We start from the raw sequence: 22,190 nt of genomic DNA on the forward strand, positions 1-22,190 counted from the left end.
TTTTTGTCCTTCAAAGCTTTAATCACAGCCGGGAGAGTTCCCATCAAGCCCAGAGAATCTCTCTCCAAACAAAGGAATACAGCAGGTTTTATAGGATTTCAGGTACATTTCACAGTCAGTATAGCATGATCTATTACTCATAATCATCAGTCTTAATATGATTGGTTCAGATTTAAGAAAAACATCTCAGTTCCTCTGCCCCGCTTACTGGCGGAGTAAATTTAGATTAGAACAACTGAATCACAAGATCATCAAAAAATATCACCGGGTTAATAGTTCAGATTACTCAATAGGTTAAAACAATTTTTCAAAGACTATTTTTTATCCTTAGAAGGATGCTGTCTAGCCAGCACAGCAGAATTTTTCCACTTGTTACAACACTCATTCCTAGTGACTATTTCTCTACTTCAAAGTTAGCTTATTAGGCCTGTAGAAGAAAAGAAATGTTAGTTCATTATTAATTAGTTCAAAATTTCCATCACACTAGTTCTTGCTGTGAGATGTTACTCCACTTTTCCATCAAGGCACTTGCAAATTCCACAGGTGATTGTGCAAAAATTGTTGATGGTTCACCGAACAAGCATGAAAAACATTGTTTAAACACTTTGTAATGAGTAAGGGATAATCGACGGTTAGCTGTGGGACCATATAGATTCACTTTTCATGTTTCATCTTGCACGGAGGCTGAAAAAAATAAAATTATCTTTTGGTTTCATTTCTAGAATGTTTTATTAATTGAATCTTAAAATGAACATGTTGAATTAATATTTCTTCATAAAACAGTGTACTCACATGTAGTAGGGGTGTATTTACACTGTGATGTCTCAGAACCTCGTCCTGAATAAGAGTGACACAGTTAAACCAGAATAAACACAGAGTAACACTACAGAAACATAAAACTGCAAATAGTGAATAGTGAACTAGATTCTCTAAAAATAAATGATGTTTGGTGTGTGTGTGTGTGTGTGTGTGTTATTTATTATATATTTTTTTTAAAAATTGGGCAGAACATTTAGAGACAATTTACCAGCAGCACATCTCTTCTTCCTCCATATAATGAGTGCAGTTATGATGAGAACAGTCACACACATTAACACCAGCACACTGATAACTGCAGACGGACTGAGGGATCCTGGGTCAGATTCATCCACATCTGCAATTGGGCCCCGGAGATAAAGTTAGTTTTAAAAAATGTTCAATTTAAAATTGTAATCAATTATTGTTGGTTTTTCTAAGAATTATAACACTACATCTTATTGTATACAATGACAATAAAACCTCAAACTATGTCTATTTTCTTATTCAGTACATTTTTGTTTGTTGGATGGTTTGTTAGTTTTTTTCCTTACCAAATGTAATGTCCAGTTTGTTATCCAGATTGAGGCGCTTCATTGTGCAGTTGTAATTATGTTCCTCACGTAGTTCTTCTGCGCTGATCACCAAACTCTTCCTCATCTGGTAAGTTCCGTCTCCGTTGGGCAGAATCTCTCCTCCTGTGATCTGATCATCATCCACAGGCTGACCATCTCTGAACAGAGTCAGGTTAATGTGACGGGGGTAAAAACCAGTGGCCAGACAGCTGATCTGAAGCCCTTGAGAGTCTGTGAGTTTCTTTCTCATGAGTCTGACTCTGGGTTTCACTACAGAGATGGACAAGAAGATACTGCTGTTAAACTGTTGGGTTTATCATATAGCATTCAGAGGTAAATGTTTTCTGTCACCATTGCTGTCTAGTCCATATTTGTCAATTATAATATTTTCTATCTTAATTATACTGAAGTTAATCAGGTTGATTCTCTCACCTTTTCTCATCACATTGTTCTTTTCCATATTCAGGTACCTTCGCAAAACTTTAATGCAAACAGGATGATAAATATGTTCACACAGAAACTTTACACGGAGCTGTTTTACTTGGTTCCATGTTATCCATAACTGTTTTATCTGGATATTTTCCATGTCAAAGGTGTACTCCTCAAGATTTTGTCCATCAAAAGCATCCCATGTCCGGAGTAGACCTGGTTTATCATTGTTCAGTAATTCACATCCAGCAAGCCTCTGATGAGCATGCACACCTTCAAATGAAGGAAGAAATTTAATCAAGATAAGTTAGTCCTCACTGACACGGTACAATATAAAATGTAGTGAACTGAAAATAAATATACTGGATTTTTAATAATTACTCTGTCTTAAATCAAAATCTTTTAAGGAAATAATACATAGACTATCACACTCACCAACTGTGTAATTTAGGTGATTCTTAAGATAAAATGCTCGATTTTTCATGCTGTTATACATGTCATGAAATACAACACCAGCATCACTTTGCACTTCATCATAATATTTTGAATCATTGTGAGAGCGATATACAGCTTTCCATGTGACTGAGTCATAATATAGTATTTGCAGATCATCCAACATCAGCACAACAGTAAACTCAGGAAATGGTGTCTGTCCAACTATATATGTCGCCAAAGCCATCAGTGAGTGAGAACCTGTGGAATGGATACACAAGGACAAGCATATAATATTACTACAATGTCAAATTAGACCATTACATATGACAATACATTCCTCCATACCTACACAGAGAGACAAAAGGGTCAAAAACAGTAAAGTCATTTGTATTTGTTTAGTGGTTTTGCTTAGTGAGCAAGCCAAGGAAGATTGTGGAAAGAAAAAAAAATCCATAAGATGCTTAGGTAGAGGAAGAAAACAACTTGGAGAGGACCAAGAATAAAGTAAACTGGTCAGCTTCACAATTGGGGAGGGGAATTGTCACGTTTCCGCTCACTGCTGTTTCCTTCCACTCCCCACCAGAGGTCTACTGTTCACCATTAAGACTTTTTCAATGCACACACACAGTCACGTCACTCTGGACTACATTTCCCACAATTCCCCAGCTAGGCACTAATCACACATTTACACCTGTTTCCCATCAGTGACTCTTTATAAAATGCACTCAGACACACACTCTTTACTTAGTATTGTTTAGCCTTGTATTCGACATTGTCTCTGTGTTACTTGTTCCTTGCCTGTGTTTTTGACCCTGGACTGTTTCCTTGTTTATGATCGTTTGCTGCCTGCCTAGACCTTTGCCTGTGTTTGGATTACTCTTTTGCCTTGCCTTCCTGTATCTGTTTGCTGGTGTTTGACCCTCTGCATGTACGTCTATGCTCATCCTTTTAATTAAAGCCTGCATGTGGATCTCCAACTCCGTTGTCCCGTCCCGTACATTACAGGAATAGGCCTACACTAATAAAATGCTTTAAGTAAAGTAAACTTAATTTACTGTTTATCCAATTAATTTATCAAATTTATAAGTTATCTAAACTTTTGGAACTAAAAGATGCAAAAAGAAACAAAATCTTTTAGTGATCTTACTTTTTCCCATCCAGAGATGCTAAGTAATGTAGTAATTAGTTCTCACATCACTGCTGACGTTGTGATTTTTTGGATCACACATCACTTGAGGTGTGGTTATGAGTACATGAGATGACCACTTTCCCCTTTCCTAGTTCAGGGCATCAGTCAAGGTCTTTTACCTTGGTAGAGAACACTCCCAACATAGGGGCTGTTCAATCATTTAAAATTAATGTAAACTGGACAGAGTTGGTCTACTGATTTATCTGAAAGATTGGCGAAACTGCTAACTTGTAGAACCTCTTACTGTATCATCAGCACAAGAAAAGACACAAGTGTAATAAAATACATTTTATTAATAAAAGATAAACAAGAATAACTAACACAACGACTAAATGAATACCATGAATGATAAAGGAATAGATGCATAAAATACAAGTGATTAAGTTGGGTGTGGCTATGGAAGAGTTACGTTATCTTATAGAAACATAAACTGTTGTTGCTCTGAAAGTAATAAGGAGTAGAACCTTATTTTGCATAAAACAAAATGAAATGACTTCAGACTTGACTCGGCTCGGCACAAAAGACTCGTGAATATTTTAAAAACGACTCAAGTCTTTTACCCTTAACTACTGATATAATAAATAAATAATTTGTGTTGTGTTTAAATGGTTTTATAATATCTGCGTCACATATATTTCCTTACGTGTCGTGGTCGGACTCTTGTCATAGAATCTGATTACGTATGTCCGTGTATTGTGCGTAAACTCCGAAATGTCAGAAGAGTCCAATGAAACATGACGGGAGCCACTGTGCCTTATGTTCTTTCGTTTGGGTTTATTATCAAGTCAGATCGGCTAGATGCACAGAATGTGGGAAAACGATTAAAGACACCGGAACAACATCATCAAATTTTATGAGACATCGCATCCACAAAGGTTAGTCACATTAACTCACACAACTAGCTATTATACTGTGGTGTAGCTGCATGGCTCATTTGAATTGCCAGCCTGTTAAAATATGAACCAAAAAAAATCTAGCCTTTAAACCTAGCACTACGTTTTATCAATATTTTCGTAGTATATGCAGCTTTTCTCTTTCTTAATGTGTGTCCATAAGAGAGAGATAGAAAGAGATGTTAATCCATTTACTACTTAAAGCTCATATTTTAACGTAACGTAAAATGACTACTCGTGTTGCCAGGATGACTGTTTTGTACATTATTTGAAATGGATTATAAAGTAACAAGTTGGATGTAGGCTACATTATCCCTTACATCATAGGTCCTGAATTTCAAATAAAACAGATGATAGAAAGATCATATTATTTTGTCTATATAATACAACTAGGATAAAAAATAGGATTTGATTATGAGATTTTTTATTTTTATTTTTTTTTAATGACTCGAGACTCGACTCGGACTCATGACAAAAGACTCCAGACTTGACTCAGACTCCAGTTATAAAGACTCCAGACTTGACTCGGACTCCAGATAAAAGACTTCAGACTTGACTCGGACTCCAGATAAAAGACTTCAGACTTGACTCGGACTCCAGATAAAAGACTCGTGAACATCTCTGCCAAAGGGTCTTAAAATCTGGGACTCACTGATGAGGCCCTGGCGTAGCTGCAGAAGGTCCTTAACAATCAGGAACATGCAGGCAAAGGTACCTTGTATTGTACTGTAGGTTCACTCTCCTAAGCTTAACCTTGTTGCAAATGATATTTATCTTCTGCCTCTTTGGGCTACACTCAGAAATTGGTCAATCTGCTTTTGTCTCTCTGGCATGGAGACAGTGGACGTGCTGTAGTTGTTACTGTCTCTTTCCTCACAGAGGAGGCTCAGAACATGGTCGTATCTGTTGCTGCCTCACAAGCTGTAGGCTCAGATCATGGAATCTGTTGTTTTGTCTCTGGACAAGCCAGAGGCTCAGAACTTGTAGTGTATACAGTTTTTTTCCTCACAGGACAGACTCAGAACAGCACAATTTGGCGCATCTCCATTCCAGTGCTTTGATTGGCTGCTGGCATCAGAGGGGGCACACACAGTGTGGCCACCCTTCCGATTTGAGCCAACAGAACATGGAACACACCGAAAAACTATGTTGGCTGACGCTCAAAAATGGCCCGACATTGTTCCAACATAATGAGTTTTTACAGTGTCTGCTCAGCGTGACCCCTTTCTGTTGATGCATGTAAATTCTTGCTGTCCTTCGTTATTTCAACAGGTTTAATATGCAAATATTCAATATTCAAATTAAAGTATCCACCTTATTCCTGCATTTTAAATTATGGGTGGCACATCCGGTTTGGGGATCTTCCATTCAAAAAGACTGAAACAAATCATTTCAAATCATAAGGTTGCCCTACAAATAAAGCTTATCTGTCAGTTTGAATGAATTAGCTGTCAATTTACCTTCATGTTTTATTTTCAGACATAATTGGAATAACGTGTAACACTTTGCTATTTTAACATAATGTTATAACAAGAATATCTATGGCAAGAGCTCTTTTCAGTCACAGCATTTTTTTCCTCATGATTATTTTCTTTTTTTCTCTTTGCATTCTGCTGTAATAGTATGGAAAAGGACAACATATACTGCATATCTGTGGTCTGTTCTCCTGATTTAATTTACGATATATTCCATTAATAATTCACTGGAATGCATGAATAATTTCCTGTTTTTTTTCCTCAAATCCTCACAGGTTTGTTTTACAGGTAAATACAATGTATTATCTGTCAAAATGACGGAAATCACTTTGAAATAGTATCACACAATGCTGAAGTTAATGAACATTTTTGATTAAGGCAACCCTTACAAACTTGAAGTATACTTCTTTTTAATTATATGATAATAATTAATTTCTAGTTTTAAGTATACTTTATGTGGTAAGTATACTAGTATCAACATACCAGTAGTAAACTTGTAAGTGTACTATTTCAGTACTGCTTGGGACTAAATTGGCCCAATTTAGTATATAAATAGTATATGTTTAAGTGTACTAGAAGTGTAACAGTAGTAAACTTTAAGTGCACAACTAGTTTCTCATTTGTACTGCATCTGTACTACAAGTGAACTTATAAGTATACTAGTAGTTTACTATTTTAATACTAGTACTATATGAAAATACACTGAAGTATACTCTTCAGTAAAACTAGTAGTTTTATACTGCAAGTATACTTGTAAGCTTTCTTTAAAGGGGGGGTGTAATGCTATTTCATGCAATCTGACTTATTTATCAATGCGCTTCGTTCAGGATACGGAAGCAGAGAGATTTTTCAACAATGGCTGTGTCCCAATTCAGGGGCTGCACTCTTTGAAGGCTGCATACATCATCGAGGCAGTCTCATTTAAGAAAAATAACCATTAGATTGCAACGTAAGAAAGAAATTACAGTATTTTACACTTCACAATGAATATCAGTCAATTTTATTATGGTTACTTTTTTACAGTTATTTCGGTTACTATGACATCCTTGATGACGTATGCAGGCGTCAAATGCGACCTCCGGAGGACGAAGCCTCCGAAATGAGACGCAGCTCCTGTCACCAAAGGAGTGTGTTTTTTCAGCTTCCCAAAGAACCCAGCGTTAAGGGAACAGAGGATGAAGTATGTTTTTCCAGGGCAGCAAAGGAGTTGTGCACGTATGTTTGTTTGTTCGCGGAATTTCGGTGATGAATGATTTGTAAACAAGTCCCAGTTTGGCGCTGGATTTGCAGATCGCGGGTGGTGAGTAAAACTCCATCCATCAGCGCGCAAGTGCATATAATGTAAACAACACAAACGTTTTTGTTCCCTTTTTATTTATAATGATGTCGCAGCTAGCATGCGATCTCTACGCAGAAGCTGCACGTGCTTGTGACTCATTAGCCCCACAGCTCTGACGGCAGACACACCTCCAGGAGCTCAGCTTTTTCGGAAAGACTCAGTTTAGCGCATCTATCTTTTATAAATATGATAAAACTAAAGACTTTTCGGAGTTATGAAGGATGCAATACTACTCTATAGGTACTCAAGATTAACATGAGATTTCAGAAACTGCGTGCGATACCCCCCCTTTAAGTGAACATAACATCACACTTATAGTTTACTATATATATATTATTTTTGCACTTCAAGTATACTACTATGTTCCTATTTAGGTATTAATTTTTTATACTTGAAATATACACTACAGGTCAAAAATTTTTGAAGGGTAAGATTTTTGAATGTTTTTAAAAGAAGTCTCTTCTGCTCACCAAGGCTTCATTTATTTGAATATTTGAATATATTTTAAAATGCCATTTATTTCTGTGTTGGCAAAGCTGAATTTTCAGCATCATTACTCCAGTCTTCAGTGTCACATGATCCTTCAGAAATCATTCTAATCGATTTGCTGCTCGAGAAATATTTATTATTATTATTAATGTTAAAAACAGTTGTGTACAATTTCTTTTTCAGGATTCTTTGAATAGAAAGTTAAAAAGAACAGCATTATCTGAAATATAAAGCTTTTGCAACATTATAAATGTCTATACCGTCACTTTTGATCAATTTAATGCATTCTTGCTGAATAAAAGTATTGATTTCTTTAATTTCTTTCCAAAAAAAACAACAACAAACAAACAAAAAAAAACTCTCACTGGCCGAAAAACTTTAACGGTACGGTAGTGAACATTACAAAACGGTAGTGATAATGTTACAAAAGCTTTCTATTTCAGATAAATGCTGTTCTTTTGAACTTTCTATTCATCAAATAATCCTGACTGTAGTAATGATGCTGAAAATTCAGCTTTGCCAACACAGAAATAAATTGCATTTTAAAATATATTCAAATAGAAAACAGTTATTTTAAATTGTAAAAATATTTCACAATAATACTGTTTTTGCTATATTTTGGATCAAACAAATGAAGCCTTGGTGAGCAGAAGAGAATTCTTTTAAAAACATTAAAAAATCTTACTGTTAAAAAAACTTTTGACCAGTAATGTACCAGTAGTCTAACTGTACTTTAACTCTTTCTATTTAAAAAAAAAAAAAATAATAAAAAAAAAATGGAAAGGTAACTGTTGTTCTGGGAGAAAGGCTTTAACCCTGCCACTCCTGCACACCGATGCGTAGCCTCTTAATACAAGAAAGGCTTTTACGGCCTCTTCTGCATGCACAGCAGTGCATTATTCGTTACAACTAAGTTTTCTATACAGTATGTTGTTCCATTCTACTGTCTGTATATTTAAACATATTAATAAACAACTTTGCCTGCTTTAAAGGTTTTGAGAATCTTTCCTTTTGTAACTGATAATGTTGAAAGCTAAATTGATTGTAACTTTTGTTATCTAAACGTTCAAGTTAAATCCTAAGTTCTAAGAAAGACTTTTACCTTTAATGAATAAGAGGTAAAAAATAACAACTTTAATGGAGTCAGATTAATTATATTGGAGTCAAATAAATAACTGAATTATGCACGTCATCCTTCAACTGCTTTTTGTTTCTGATTATTGGTTCAAAATAGCAGTGTAAGCTTCCAGCCTTACAATATATACAGTAGATTGAGTAAATATATGGAGTAGATTGAGTAAATCAGCACCACCAAAGCTTTGCAGTCCTATAGCTCATCCTAGGTTGACATTTCATTCAGTAAAATTAGGCAGTTTTGATTTACATGCTGTTTAATGTATGATGATCACGTTATTTTATATTTGCGTGAACAATTTTCTAACACTTGTATCAGCTTCTTCTCGAGTCCTGTGTTTTGATCACAAGATTCTGTACTCTTTCAGAAGATGCGTAATAGCTTCCCCTGCCATATAACAGTTAAAACACTGATAGCCTGAACATTCAGTCAGTGGCGGGGAAAAAGTAAAGTAGATTTGAAGTAAATTCCTATGTACACTACAAGTGGACTACACAAAAATTCAGATACTAGAATAGGAACATGCATATCTTTTTTCTTTTAAAAATTAATATTTTCAAACAATGTAAGTTTATAAGATGGTGTGTAAAACTATTGTGAAAAAGTATTTAATAAGCTACTCAATCAAAATATTAAACACAACTACAAGCCAAGTATACTTAGAAAACTTAATTATACTTTTAAGTATATCGCGATCAAAAGATTGAGTACAAGTATAGGCCAAATATACTTAGGGCCCTATTTTAACGATCTAAGTGCATGGTCTAATGCGCACGGCGCAAGTGCACTTAGGGCGTGTCCAAATCCACTTTTGCTATTTTAAGGACGGGAAAAATGGTTGTCGTGCCCGGCGCATGGTCTAAAAGGGTTGTCCCTATTCTCTTAATGAGTCATGGGTGTGTTTTGGGTGTAACGTGCAATAAGCCAATCAGAGTCTCATCTCCCATTCCCTTTAAAAGCCAGCTGCACTCGCACCATGACAGATTCGCTATTTACATGGTGCAATTTCCAAGCGGAAAAACTGAATGCTTCTCTAGTGAGAAAACGTGCTTTAACCTTGTGCACGAGCAGACCATCTACTGGACAAGCCAGATTCCACTAAAGCATTTTTATCTTTATGCAAACAATAATAATCTTTTACATTGTAATCCTTGTATTTTTAATATTTGGCATGTTTGTGTGGTGCTGCGCGTCACTGTGTGTGTAATAAGCAGAGTGTATGTGCGTTGTGCACCCGCCTATAGGCCCAGATTACTAACGTGCTTTTTAAATAACAAATCAAATATTGCGCCATTGACTTTATACCAGGTTTCAGCTGGTCATTGGTGCAGACTATTTCAGTTGCCTCAAAATAGCAACGCGCCAACAATGCACCTGAACACACCAGCACGCCCATGGGCGCACAAATGGGTGCAAATGCACTTACTATTTAAACAACGTGGCGCAGGACATGAAAATGATAACTGCGTCGGGCTGAAACTAGCAAAAAACACCTGCGTCGCGCCTGGCGTTGCATTGCGCCGAGTGTATGATAGGGCCCATAGACTTTTCTGTCAGTATAATTTACGTAATTTTAAATATATTTCTGAGAAAAATATAAAAAGAAGCATACTTTTTTTATTTTTAGTTTAAAAGAATTATTTTAATTGCACACTTGAACAAATTTCTTTTTCGTAAGGGAGCGTATATTACAGAAATATGAGCCATTCCACCGAATGGGTGACATTTCTGTCCCCAGGACATTGTATGTATAAATGTGCATGGAAATTAACTTTTATCATTAAGCAAAGTTTCCTGAACATTAATCTAACTGCAAATTTAAAATAAATAATTTAAAACATTAATAAAAAACTACTGAGAACACTAAAAAAATAGCATTTGTTATGTCCCCACTATCTAAACCTAAACTTTATCATGAAATATAATCATAAAAATATTTCAGAAATCTATTTTGTGTGTGTGTGTGTGTGTGTGTGTGTGTGTGAATCCATATACCATCTATGCTTAAAAAAAAAAAAAAAAAAAAAAAAAAAATCACAAGAAATGAATCCATAATGTGTTATATAAAATACACATTTTAGTCATGTCCCCAGGTTTTCACTCAGTCCTGTTACTCTCACACATTGCCCCCTGTAAAAAAAACTTGGAACAAGACATTTTCAACAGGAAGTTGCATCAAGGATCTATGGAAGCCCGTTTCCGCCACAGTTGAGTAAAAAATATAATTCTGTAAGTCATACTAATGAGAAACTTTCTGATAATTATGACTTAGTATCTCATTATATTGAGAAAGTTTCTCATAATAATGACTTATGTCATAATAATGAGAAACTTTCTCGTAATAATTACTTAGTTTCTCTCAATAATTGCTTTTCGTTAAAAACAATTGTTTTCGTTAAAGTCAGTGTAATCTACAAATTCCAATCTCTAGTAGGCCTATTATTAAATAGCATAAATTATAAATTATACTTTTCCATGCACACATGAAGGTGGAAAGCAGAAACAGAGTGGTTACCATGGTAATGAACGAGCCTGCTTGTGCTCACTGGTGGAAACTGTTGCATGAATGCGACGGCTTACAAAACTATCAGATTAGAAGGAATATGATATTTATTCATTGAGTTTAAGTGTAACGTCTTCATAAAATGTGTTGGTTTATGTGTTAATATTAACACACACGCATTTGGCTATTTGATGTGCAGGTTAGCCTAGACATACAGAAAACACATTTTAAGATGTCTTTGACTTATTAGAATGCAAGTTATGCAAAACTACTTGAAAATATGTTTAGGAGATGTTTGTGGACAGCTTTCCAGATGAAGCACTCTTTAACAGACTTAGATGTGTGCTTATCTTATCAGTCCTCTATCGGTTTGAAATCGTCTCAGGTTACATATGTAACCATGGTTCCCTGAGAACAGGGAACGAGACACTGCGTTTGACACGCTATGGGGAGAACGCCTTGTGAACCGGTGTCTGCAAACAATTATCAAATCACGACAATCCTATTGGCCGGCGACAGCCTATGACGTCATCATTGCGCGACCCGGAAGTATATAAGGAGCGCCTAGAGAAGCAGTCAGTACCTTATCGTCTGAAGGGACTGTTCAGCAGGCAGCCCCGACGCATGGCAGGTAACGCAGTGTCTCGTTCTCTGTTCTCAGGGAACCATGGTTACATACGTAACCTGAGACATTCCCTTTCGAAAGGGAACTCAACACTGCGTTTGACACGCTATGAGGGAACCCTAGCCAGTCATTTGTCAGGGGAACATATTCAACCCTGATTGTCACCAGGGAGGCCGACCTGGTCTAACAGAAACCTAGTCTTGGCCAACAACCTGTCTGATGACAGAGTCTCAATTCACATTTTTCAGAGAAGATATCCAGTAAGAAGGACTGCAAAGAGGCAGTAACCAACTCAGACCAGATTGTAGAGATGGGCATCCTGGAGAGCAGGACTCAGCTTAGCGCTTTTTACCCTTACCAGTGAGGGGAGTAAAACTCTGCTCAATCCTAGGATCTACTCAGTGCTTGATTATTTGGACTGATGAGGCTGTGCATTCTAAAGGGACCCAAACAAGGGGAGTACAACCAGCCTAGGGGCCGGTCTTTAACAGGGAGGTCTCAGAGAGGCCTTCAACCACTGACCAGACTTAGGGAGCTAAGTATTGTGCAGAACAACCCTCTAGACAAGAGAAGTACTGGGCTCAACCTAACAGGTAGACCATACTGTAGGCACAAAATCATGGAGGCTCCCAGTGAGCCTGCAACATGAAGTAATTCTACACAATGTAGAATATATCACAGCAGTCTTGCAGAGGCCAGCCATGTGAAAACTACATGCTTAATCTGCTAAAAGACACCCAGATGTAGGGGATTCGCTTACAGGGCGGCCTGTGAAGGCCACAGACCTAAAAGCAACTCAATTGTTGATAATGCAAGAGCCCACAAAACATGGGAACTCGTTCTGATTGAAACCGAGTTTAACTAGCAGATAAGACTATAGAGTGCCCACATAACAGTCTACCTCAACACATTCCAACAAGCAGTGTACTCAGTAAAAACATTTTTTACTCTTTAAGCAAGAGGAGTACAAACTTACGCCATCATTCTCTGAGGGAGGTCCAAACAGGACCTGCAACTTCAGAATGACACGGGCGTCAGCTAGTGGCAGTGTCTAAGCTCTAAGGGAGCCAAATCTAAGAACCAAACTATCCAGTGAGGTTAACTAGTTTAACTCAACCTGAGCTTAATTCTATTCACACATTCCAACAGGCAATGTACTCAGTAAAAACACCATTAACCCTTAAAGTAAGGGAAGTACAAAGAATATTACGCTACCATGTTCTGAGGGAGGCCAAAAAAAAAACAGGCCTACTACTTCAAACGATCATGGGCATAACCTGTGGCAGTGCTAGTTTACAAGTGAGCAAACTCTAAAACACCTACCAACAAGCCTTGTAATACAACAAGCTATTGTGCTCTGAAGGAGGCCCAAACGGAGCCTTCTACTTCAAACAACACGAGTGTCAGCTTGTGGCAGTGTTTAAGCTTTAAGGGAGCCATATATGAAAACCAAACTATGTAGTGAGGTTAGCTTTATAAACTCAGCCTGAGCTTATACATTCCAACAGGCAATATACTCAGTAAAAACACTTTTTACCCTTTCAGCAAGGGGAGTACAAACTACGTCACCATAATCTTAAGGAGGCCAAAGTCAGGCCTACTACTCCAGAACACACGGGTGCTAGCTTGTGGAAGTATTAGAGTTTACTGAGCTCACAGATGTAGGGCAGGAATCAGAACTAACATATTAAAGCACAAAAACCTTGAACAACAAGGGAGTACTATTAATCGAACCCTGAAAAATACAGGGTGGGTACTTCACAACAGAAATTCTCACCAAAAACAGATACAAACTGTACTAAACCCTAGGGAACAGGAGCTTTCATAAAAAGCTACAACCATATCACTCAAGCTTGAACATAGTTCAAGGGGTTCAGAGGAAAGACTGAAGTCAAAGTACCACTGGATAGTTCTGGGGGAGCGGGGCCACAGCAACAAAGTTTCTTTCTCACATAGTGAAAAAGGGGCCTACACCGCCTGAGACAACAGCACCAGGGAGACTTAGCAATAGTCTGCTACCTTAGCTGCTATCTATTTTGCACCTACACCAAGGGGACAATGGGCCTTGGCCTGACAACTCTGATAAGAGGAGGCCAGAACTAGGAAAAACTACATAACTACATTAGTTTCTGTTGAAGATTAGTGAGCAGCAGCAGCTGGCACAGCTGGCATCACATCTCCAGGAGGCAGACGGGTGATGCTGAGGTGATGCTCAACACAGGTGACAAAAAATGATACACATATAAGGAATTATACAAATCTGGAGGATGTTCTAGATTTTAATAGAGTCTTGTGTCTCCTAAAAGAATAAAACGCCTCTTTTTTGTTTGTTTGTTTGTTTATTATTGCACAGACAAAATATATTATAATATCACTTTCAGCAGTGTTTATGTATTTTCAAAGGGTCCAATGGTGAGCCTGAAGTGGTGGTCCGATATCTGGAAATCTGATCTTACTATCTGGGCTTTTGCTTACAATTTGAAACCCTCGCATGTCGTCTACACTAGAAAAAAAAAAAAAAAAAAGCTCGTAAAAAAAGATTATTTATTTCTTTAACATAGCAAATACACTCTTTCAAACCAGACCTCCTAAGAGCGGACCACGAACCAGCGATCCATGCGGTTTGGGAGTCGGGCACTTTAACAAGCAGGCTATCAACTAGTCTACCACATGATATATGTGGTGAAAAATATGGGTGGCATAATGTGAGTTTGATTATCATTCTGTTTTCCCAGCTTTTTAGCTGTAATAAAAAAAAAACAACAATGGTTAATTCACCTCAGAAAATAAATAAAAGTCCACGAGGACATTCAAACTGTCTCATGCAAACAAACAAGTGTATTCTATGACAAAGATTGTTTCAGTCACTCAGTTTGTACTTTAAATAATGTTTAAATTGTGTAATATGAATCCTGTGGTCGCGTCGCGTCTAGTGTGGAAATATGAGAGGCCATTCAAGATATATTTCAAACTTTACTCGCGCACGCACTATCAAACTCTCTCTCATACTCTACTATAATGTCTCTCACACACTATCAAAGCTTTCACACACTATCAAACTCTCTCACATGCACTATCAAACTGTCTCGCGCACATGATCAAACTCATTCACACGCACTATCAAACTCTCTCGCGCACACTATCAAAATCTTTCGTGTGAAATACCAATTCACTCACGGTCTGTACCTTCGATAGTTTTCTCGTTTTTGTCTTCAAAACAGAAAAACTAAGAAACTGTTCATTTATCACACATTCTGTCATGTGGGGTTTTTTCATATTTTTATTTTCGTTTTCATCACACTTTGTTCTAATTCGCGTTTTGAAGTTTATCGTTATAGTTAAAAGATTCTAAACATTAATTTATATTGCTGCTGTCCTGCAGAAACATTGTATCTCCAAATTTCGTATTTTTTTTCTATTTATTTATTTATTTTATTTTCATAAATCTTAGTGGTCATCCTTTACGTCTCTCTGTGGGTTTTGAAATATTTAACCAGTGAAAAGTATTAAAAAGAGCTTGTGACTAAACCTAGTAACTCTATTGGCTCTTCAAACTGTCAGTCAAACCTCATAACTCCACGCCTCTATTGTAAAAGAAGTGCTGCACCCTGTTTGGAGAAATATCTCTGCTTTTTTTTTTTTTTTTACAATATTATGGTAAATAAAGAACTGTTTGTTTGTTTGAATAAATAGAGCGCTTTTTTTCTTTACTCAAGAAACACTATAAATAAAAACTAATTTTTTTATTTTTTAGTTTTATGTGTTTGAGGAGCGGAGAAGAGTGTCTTGGTGTAGCATTTGTCATCGAGTCATAGCCAAATTGGCCCACCCTGTTTTTATGAAGGTCCACCCCTTTTAAACATTTCTTGCCTCGCCCCTGGTTTGATGAGAAAGAGATGAAATGTAGTTGCATCGAATGCCTTACAACTGTAGCAGCGTGCGAAACCGAGGAATAGAACTGATGACGGCACGGTTTAATGTTGACCAATCAGTGGAAAGGGGCGTTTATTTCCCGCTATAGAGTACCTCAGGGATGATGTGTTTTTGTAGGCCAACCCGGAAGTTAGCAGCGCACGGGTTCCCTCGATCGAAAGCCAATGCATTTTTCCCATAGACTTTTGGAAAATCGCAAAAAATAAGTTCTGTGTTTAACAAAGGGTTATGACACATACACGTGTTGTCTATCAAGATAATCTTTACAAATTAACACAACATTTATACATTTTGAAGCCTAAATAAAGCCGTCAGATATAAAAAGCTAACAGTAGGCTATAAACGGACTACAGCACACCATGGTCGCAGATCAACGTCACCACCACCAAGCTTCCTCAAACTTTATTTAGAAAACAACTTTATTTAAAAACATGCTCGCTGATTATGATCTGCGCTGTGTATGAATACTTATCCACTTTTTCATGAGAAATGCTGTCCAAATGTCCTGTTTGTCATGATGACGTCTAAAGTCCCCGCCAAAGGAAGTAGTCCTTCACCGTCTCGGTTAACCATAGACCCGATATAGTCCGGCTATGTGTAACCCACTTTTAGCCAAAATAATCTTTAATTTGGTTACATGTCGTTTTTGCCAAAATAACTTGCGAGATGTATGATATTGCATCATGTAAGCAAAGTCAACAGTGATTACAAGGTGTTTGGTTTCATATCTTTGACATGTTCTATTGCGTAGGCTGTGCGTAGTCACGATTTAGCTCGTAGTCAGACCGGCTATTTGTAGCCCACATATAGTCAATCCTGATTTATTGTAGTTTTTGGACAGGAAGTGCATGAGATGGTTGATATCCCATCATGTTCGCAATGTCAATGATTTCTACAAGATGTAAGTGGCATTTCATGACATGGTCTATATGTAGTCACAATTTAGCTCTGAATTGGATAGGCTATGTGCAGTCTGCTTTTAGTCCACCCGGCGAAATCGAGGCAATCTATAGTCTAATTTTTATGGCTTGGCTATAGCCCTGATTCAGACCATGCAATGAGTGTAACCAAAATAGTGTTAAGTAATTTTCGGCCACAAAGCCTGTGGGATTCATGATATACCATCAAATGCAAGTATACATTTGAAACAGCATATTTTTGCTGTCACACAGTCCTACAAATATATATATATATAATTATATATATATATATATATATATATATATATATATATATATATATATATATATTATATACACCACACAGATGACTGTCTTTAATTTTAAGTTAAGTAAAAATTTACAATTACAATTCTCAACCGCTAGATGGCAACTGTGGCTCTACTGAGACATGACCACTGGTAACGCGAGACTTGAAAGTTAGCTCTCGATCACTGTTGCCAGATCTCGCGATAAACATTTCCGCCATTTTACAACTGTTGGAGACGGAGAGCAAGCAACAGCAAATGTTAAAGCAAATTCTTTCCTGCTTTTGGTCTTGTAAGTATCTGTGTTTTTCATTTTGACATGCGTTCATTATTTATGTACATCATGTGTTATCATGTGTAGGAACCGTGACATTTTAACGGGACTCAGAGTAAGCCATTTTGTGGTTAGATCAACATGCTACATGCACATGTACAGTATGTTTACTTGTGCCCTAAAACCAGTGGTATAGTCTAGTTTTTTGTAGTGAGTATACTGTGATTTTTCCCTCCCAGCCTCATACTTACCTGTCCCAGAGCAACACCCCATAAGCACCGCCACACTCACTAATGCATGTACTATGCATCTGATCTAGGCTATATGTAATTGAGAGCATTCTGAAAGACTGCTTATGTGTGTTTTATCAACATGTCAATTTATTATAATCAACAAAAGACTTTACCAGCCAATGGCATTTACAGCTGGCAAGTTTCAATGCACATTTAAGAGTGCAGGTTGCAACTATTATTACTCTCTAAAAAATGTTTGGTTAAAAACAACCCAAGTTGGGTTGAAAATGGACAAACTCAGCGGTTGGGTTAAATGTTTGCCCAACCTGCTGGGTAGTTTTATTTAACCCAACTATTGTGTAAAAATGCTGTATTGCTTGCTTAAAATGAATCCAAAATATGTTGGAAATTAACATTTATTAATATTAAATATAATAGTTAAACAATAAACATTTATTAAATCGTTTATTAATAAATGTTCACCTTTTGATTATTATTGTTGCCTCTATAATTATGTGTCTGATTTTCATTTTAAGCCAGCCATATAGTCATTTTTAAACAATAGTTGGGTTAAATAAAACTACCCTGCAGGTTGGGCAAACATTTAACCCAACCGCTGGGTTTGTCCATTTTCAACCCAACTTGGGTTGTTTTTAACCAAACATTTTTTAGAGAGTAATAATAGTTGCAACCTGCACTCTTAAATGTGCATTGAAACTTGCCAGCTTAAATGTTTGCCCAACCTGCTGGGTTTGTCCATTTTCAACCCAACTTTAACCCAGCATTTTTTTTTTTAGAGCCTAACAATAATTGAAAGATGAAGCTCATCAGTATGTCACAATATAACTCTGTTTGGACTTTGTTTTCTGTTTTGCACCATTTCCTGCCAGTCTATCATCATAATTATGCATTTCAATTCACTAACTTGCAATTCGAGTCAATATCAGTTATTTTGGATATACTGTATATCAGGTACAGTACATGGCAAATTTTTTCAAGAAAAAAAATCTCAACTAATGCTGTAAAATATACATGGGAATCAGTTGGTTATTGAAGGGTTAAAATGAACTGATTAGTATACAAACTTAAATTACACTTAAGGAATTTTTTATAATAATAAAGTTATAATAGGCCTACTAACTTTAAATTTATTTCTACTCCAATTCGTTTTTTGAAATATAAACATTTAAATGGTGGCTGTCAACTTGACGGATTTATTCAAACATGCATAATATAGGCTACTGAAAAACATTAAAAATTATAGTTAATATGTAATATGGTGTATATATTTAGCTAAATACTCCTCTCTAGAGTTCATTTTCCTAGCTGACTAACGAGTTTATGGTTACTGAATATGTTTGTTCTGAGGTAAATGTGACGTTACGTGACATTGTTTACAAGCTGTTATTAACGTCTTTCCGCGGTTGAAACAGTGATTAAGCGATTATACGAGACATGATATGGATTTCGTTATGTTGTAGTGTATCTTTTATCTTACCTTGAGATGTTCATTCATGTTTATTTCGCGCTGTAACTGGTAGGCTAACTTAAAGCGGAGGAGAGGACCAGTTCACGTGCGCGTCAGGCTGCCGCTTCTCTTGAACTGCTGCTGCGATCTGTCACGATCACATTAAAGAGCGCCAAAACGGTATATATGTTTGTTTTGTTTTGTTTTTTATTCCGAAGTAAAATGGGCAAAAGATGAAATATGAGACTTTGTTTCATGTCAAAAGCAACAAACCACAAATCATATTTTGTGATTTATTGCATGGTTACGTATCCTCGCGCTTTTTTAAGTGGGTATACGGAAATCCTTGAACATTCCTAGTGGGTATACGGCGTATACCTGCGTATCACGTAGACTACACCACTGCCTGAAACTCTCTAATTATCTAAATACAAGGGGGTAAACATGAAACCTGTGCACCCTATTATTATTTGTTACTGAAGCCTTGTATATTTTTAATCTTTTGATCATTATGATATGAAAATATGAGTTTTTGATTTGGCAAGGCAAGTTTATTTTGTATAGCACATTTCAACAACAATTTTCAAGGTAATTCAAAGTGCTTTACATAAAACATGGAATTTATAAACCAAAAAACATTGTTAACCTTTTTTATTTAACTTTTTTTTTTGTCATTTTTTAAATATTTTTATTATTTTAAGTTGTAAAATGTTCCATATTAAAAAAAAAAAAAAAAAAAAAAAAATGTTGTAAAATTTAATTTTCATTATTTTTTTATCATTTTGTATTATCTTGAGTTCTTTTTCTAAATAAAACCTTTATATTTAATTTGTTTGGACGGATTGTCATTTATGAGAACCTGTTATATTTAAGTGAAAAGAATCATTTAGCCATTATTTTGTTGTCTATTACATGTATAGATGTAGTCATTCATTAGCTGTATATTTAATGACTAATCTACTCTTGGGTTATGGTTAGACGTCTATTAGATTTTCACTGACAGCCCAAATTTAGCCTTATTTTAGCCTAGACCCATATTCACCGTCTATTAGACATAAATATGTAGTCGTCTAATAGCCGTCTAATTGAGGACTAGTCTATTCTTGGGTTATGGTTAGACGTCTGTTAGATTTTCACTGACAGCCCAAATTTTGCCTCGTTTTAGCCTGGACGGCCGGGCTATGTTTTGACGGCTATTAGACGTCTATTAGACATAAAATTGCTTGCTGGGAGAGTATGTGATAAATGAACAGTTTCTTAGTTTTTCTGTTTTGAAGACAAAAACGAGAAAACTATCCGAAAGTACAGACCGTGAGTGAATTGGTATTTCTCACGAAAGAGTTTGATAGTGTGCGCAAGAGTCTGATAGTGTGCGCGAGAGAGTTTGATAGTGTGTGTGCGAATGAGTTTGGTAGTGTGTGTTTTGATAGTATATGAGAGAGAGTTTAACAGTGTGTGTGAAAGATTTGATAGTGTGTGAGAGACGTTATAGTAGTGTATGAGAGAGTATGATAGTGTGTGTGAATACTTTGATAGTGCGTGCGCGAGTAAGTTTGAAATATGTCTTGAATGATGGAGCAGAGCCGTTGAAAGAGTTTTTGCGATTGAAGAATTTACGTAGCCTAGACCTATGCGTTTTGAGTGTTCATAAATTTTGTTGTTATTATTATAAAAAGGAGAGTATTTATGAATGGTCATGGCGATGAATATTACATTTGCATATTCTATTGTATGAATGACGAAGTAAAAGTGTTGAGAAGCAGCTGAGGCTCTGTCATTTTTTTTATTTTACTTTATTTACCTCAGAAGTGTTAACTATGTGGCTGCGCGTGGAAAAGAAAATGCATGAGATGAGACTCACCCAGGCCATGGATTAAGAACACATTTACACATAGTTAACCAAATCAGAAATGATTTTTATATGGCATGACACTTAGTAGCTTCAAATGCTTCAAAAGTAAATTAATAGCAGCAATAGTCATACAAATATATAATAAACATAGTTTTGATTATATTATTATTGAACACTAGCCTATATATTCATAGGGACACTGTCGAATGGAACGCAGCTGCGGTGTCATAATCTGAGGCGAACTGCTGAGAAACTCCGAATAGAACGTCACGTCACGTGTTGTCATCTCGAGATTACGGTAATTAGGCGGTGCCACCGCGACTGTGGGCTGCACAGCTGATTTAATGCTGCCTTCACGTGCTCTCGGGATTATCGTAAATACGAGTTTCCTAGGTAAAAAATTGAACATGAACGACCTCCGATTTCGACTTCCGATACCAACTTGAATGCTATGAGCTCGATTTAAGAAATGTCAAATTTCTGATAGCACGTGAAGGCAGCGTGATGTGGATGGCAACAGTGTAAATTAACTTACCTGCACTGACGACTGTCAAGAACGACAACGGATACAGAAGCATAAGCATTCTCTTAGTTAATTCAAAACAGGTGTTGTGTTCTTTGTTAGGCTCAGCAGCCATTCAAAGTTCATTTGGCACTTTGTCAGCACAGAAGACAGCGCGTCTTTCTCTTTTGTTTGATACGACGTATTTCGCCTGTCTGTCCTTTCGTTTTCTGTTGCTTTTTACTTTCTTTTTTGCAGACCGCAGCTGGATGATTCATATGCCTGTCAATCCTTGCTGCTGAAACCGGAAATTTACATTAAAAAAAAAAAAATGGATACAGTATCTTTTATCTCAAGTAGGCCTACAACATTGGATGCCTTGTGATTTTTTTTAAAATACATTGTTGTAGATACAGACACTTTTGATAAAATTGAATAAAATGGACTTTGCTAGTAAGTTTTATAACTGGGTCATACACACACACACACACACATATATATATATATATATATATATATATATATATATATATATATACTGGGTCATATATATATCACCAGATCAATATCCCACGATATCGTGGGATATTGATCTGGTCAGTTAAGTAGCAGAGAGGGTTGTTAATTAGTTTCAGCTGCTTTGGTGTTAATGAAATTAACAACAGGTGCACTAGATGGGCAACAACCCCCAAAGCAGGAATGGTTAAAAGAAAAAGAAAAAAAAAACATTTAAAGGGTTAGTTCACCCAAAAATGTAAATAATGTATTTTATTACTCACGCTCATGCCGTTCCAGACCCGTAAAACCTTCGTTATTTTTTATTTATTTATTTATTTTTT

The 22,190-nt window shown here is 36.4% G+C and overlaps 1 protein-coding gene and 1 long non-coding RNA gene across 2 annotated transcripts in view; one reads left to right on the forward strand and one right to left on the reverse strand.

Moving 5' to 3' along the window:
* On the reverse strand, positions 1-21,599 carry LOC127517911 (major histocompatibility complex class I-related gene protein-like). Its single transcript, XM_051904121.1, has 7 exons — positions 21,385-21,599; positions 2,235-2,492; positions 1,803-2,072; positions 1,350-1,640; positions 1,028-1,153; positions 793-837; positions 1-684 (listed from the first exon to the last, which is right to left on the reverse strand). The coding sequence occupies exons 1-7, from the start codon at positions 21,485-21,487 to the stop codon at positions 662-664; spliced, it is 1,116 nt and encodes a 371-aa protein (XP_051760081.1). The 5' UTR covers positions 21,488-21,599; the 3' UTR covers positions 1-661.
* Positions 17,235-22,190, forward strand: part of LOC127517915 (uncharacterized) — a 13,771-nt gene continuing 8,815 nt past the window's right edge. Inside the window, exon 1 of the long non-coding RNA XR_007931409.1 lies at positions 17,235-17,314. This is a non-coding gene — a long non-coding RNA (uncharacterized LOC127517915). The remainder of the gene's footprint in view (positions 17,315-22,190) is intronic.

Source organism: Ctenopharyngodon idella, chromosome 8 (assembly GCF_019924925.1).
Source record: "Ctenopharyngodon idella isolate HZGC_01 chromosome 8, HZGC01, whole genome shotgun sequence".
In the NCBI taxonomy this organism is placed as follows: Eukaryota; Metazoa; Chordata; class Actinopteri; order Cypriniformes; family Xenocyprididae; genus Ctenopharyngodon; species Ctenopharyngodon idella.

What these genes read in the sequence shown, in the direction of transcription:
- LOC127517911 (XM_051904121.1), bottom strand. Translation starts at nt 21,487, where the DNA reads ATGGCTGCTGAGCCTAACAAAGAACACAACACCTGTTTTGAATTAACT. An exon ending in CTTGACAGTCGTCAGTGCAG is followed by an intron (nt 2,493 to 21,384) that starts GTAAGTTAATTT and finishes TCCATTCCACAG; the next exon opens with GTTCTCACTCACTGATGGCT. An exon ending in CAAACTGGACATTACATTTG is followed by an intron (nt 1,154 to 1,349) that starts GTAAGGAAAAAA and finishes GCCCAATTGCAG; the next exon opens with ATGTGGATGAATCTGACCCA.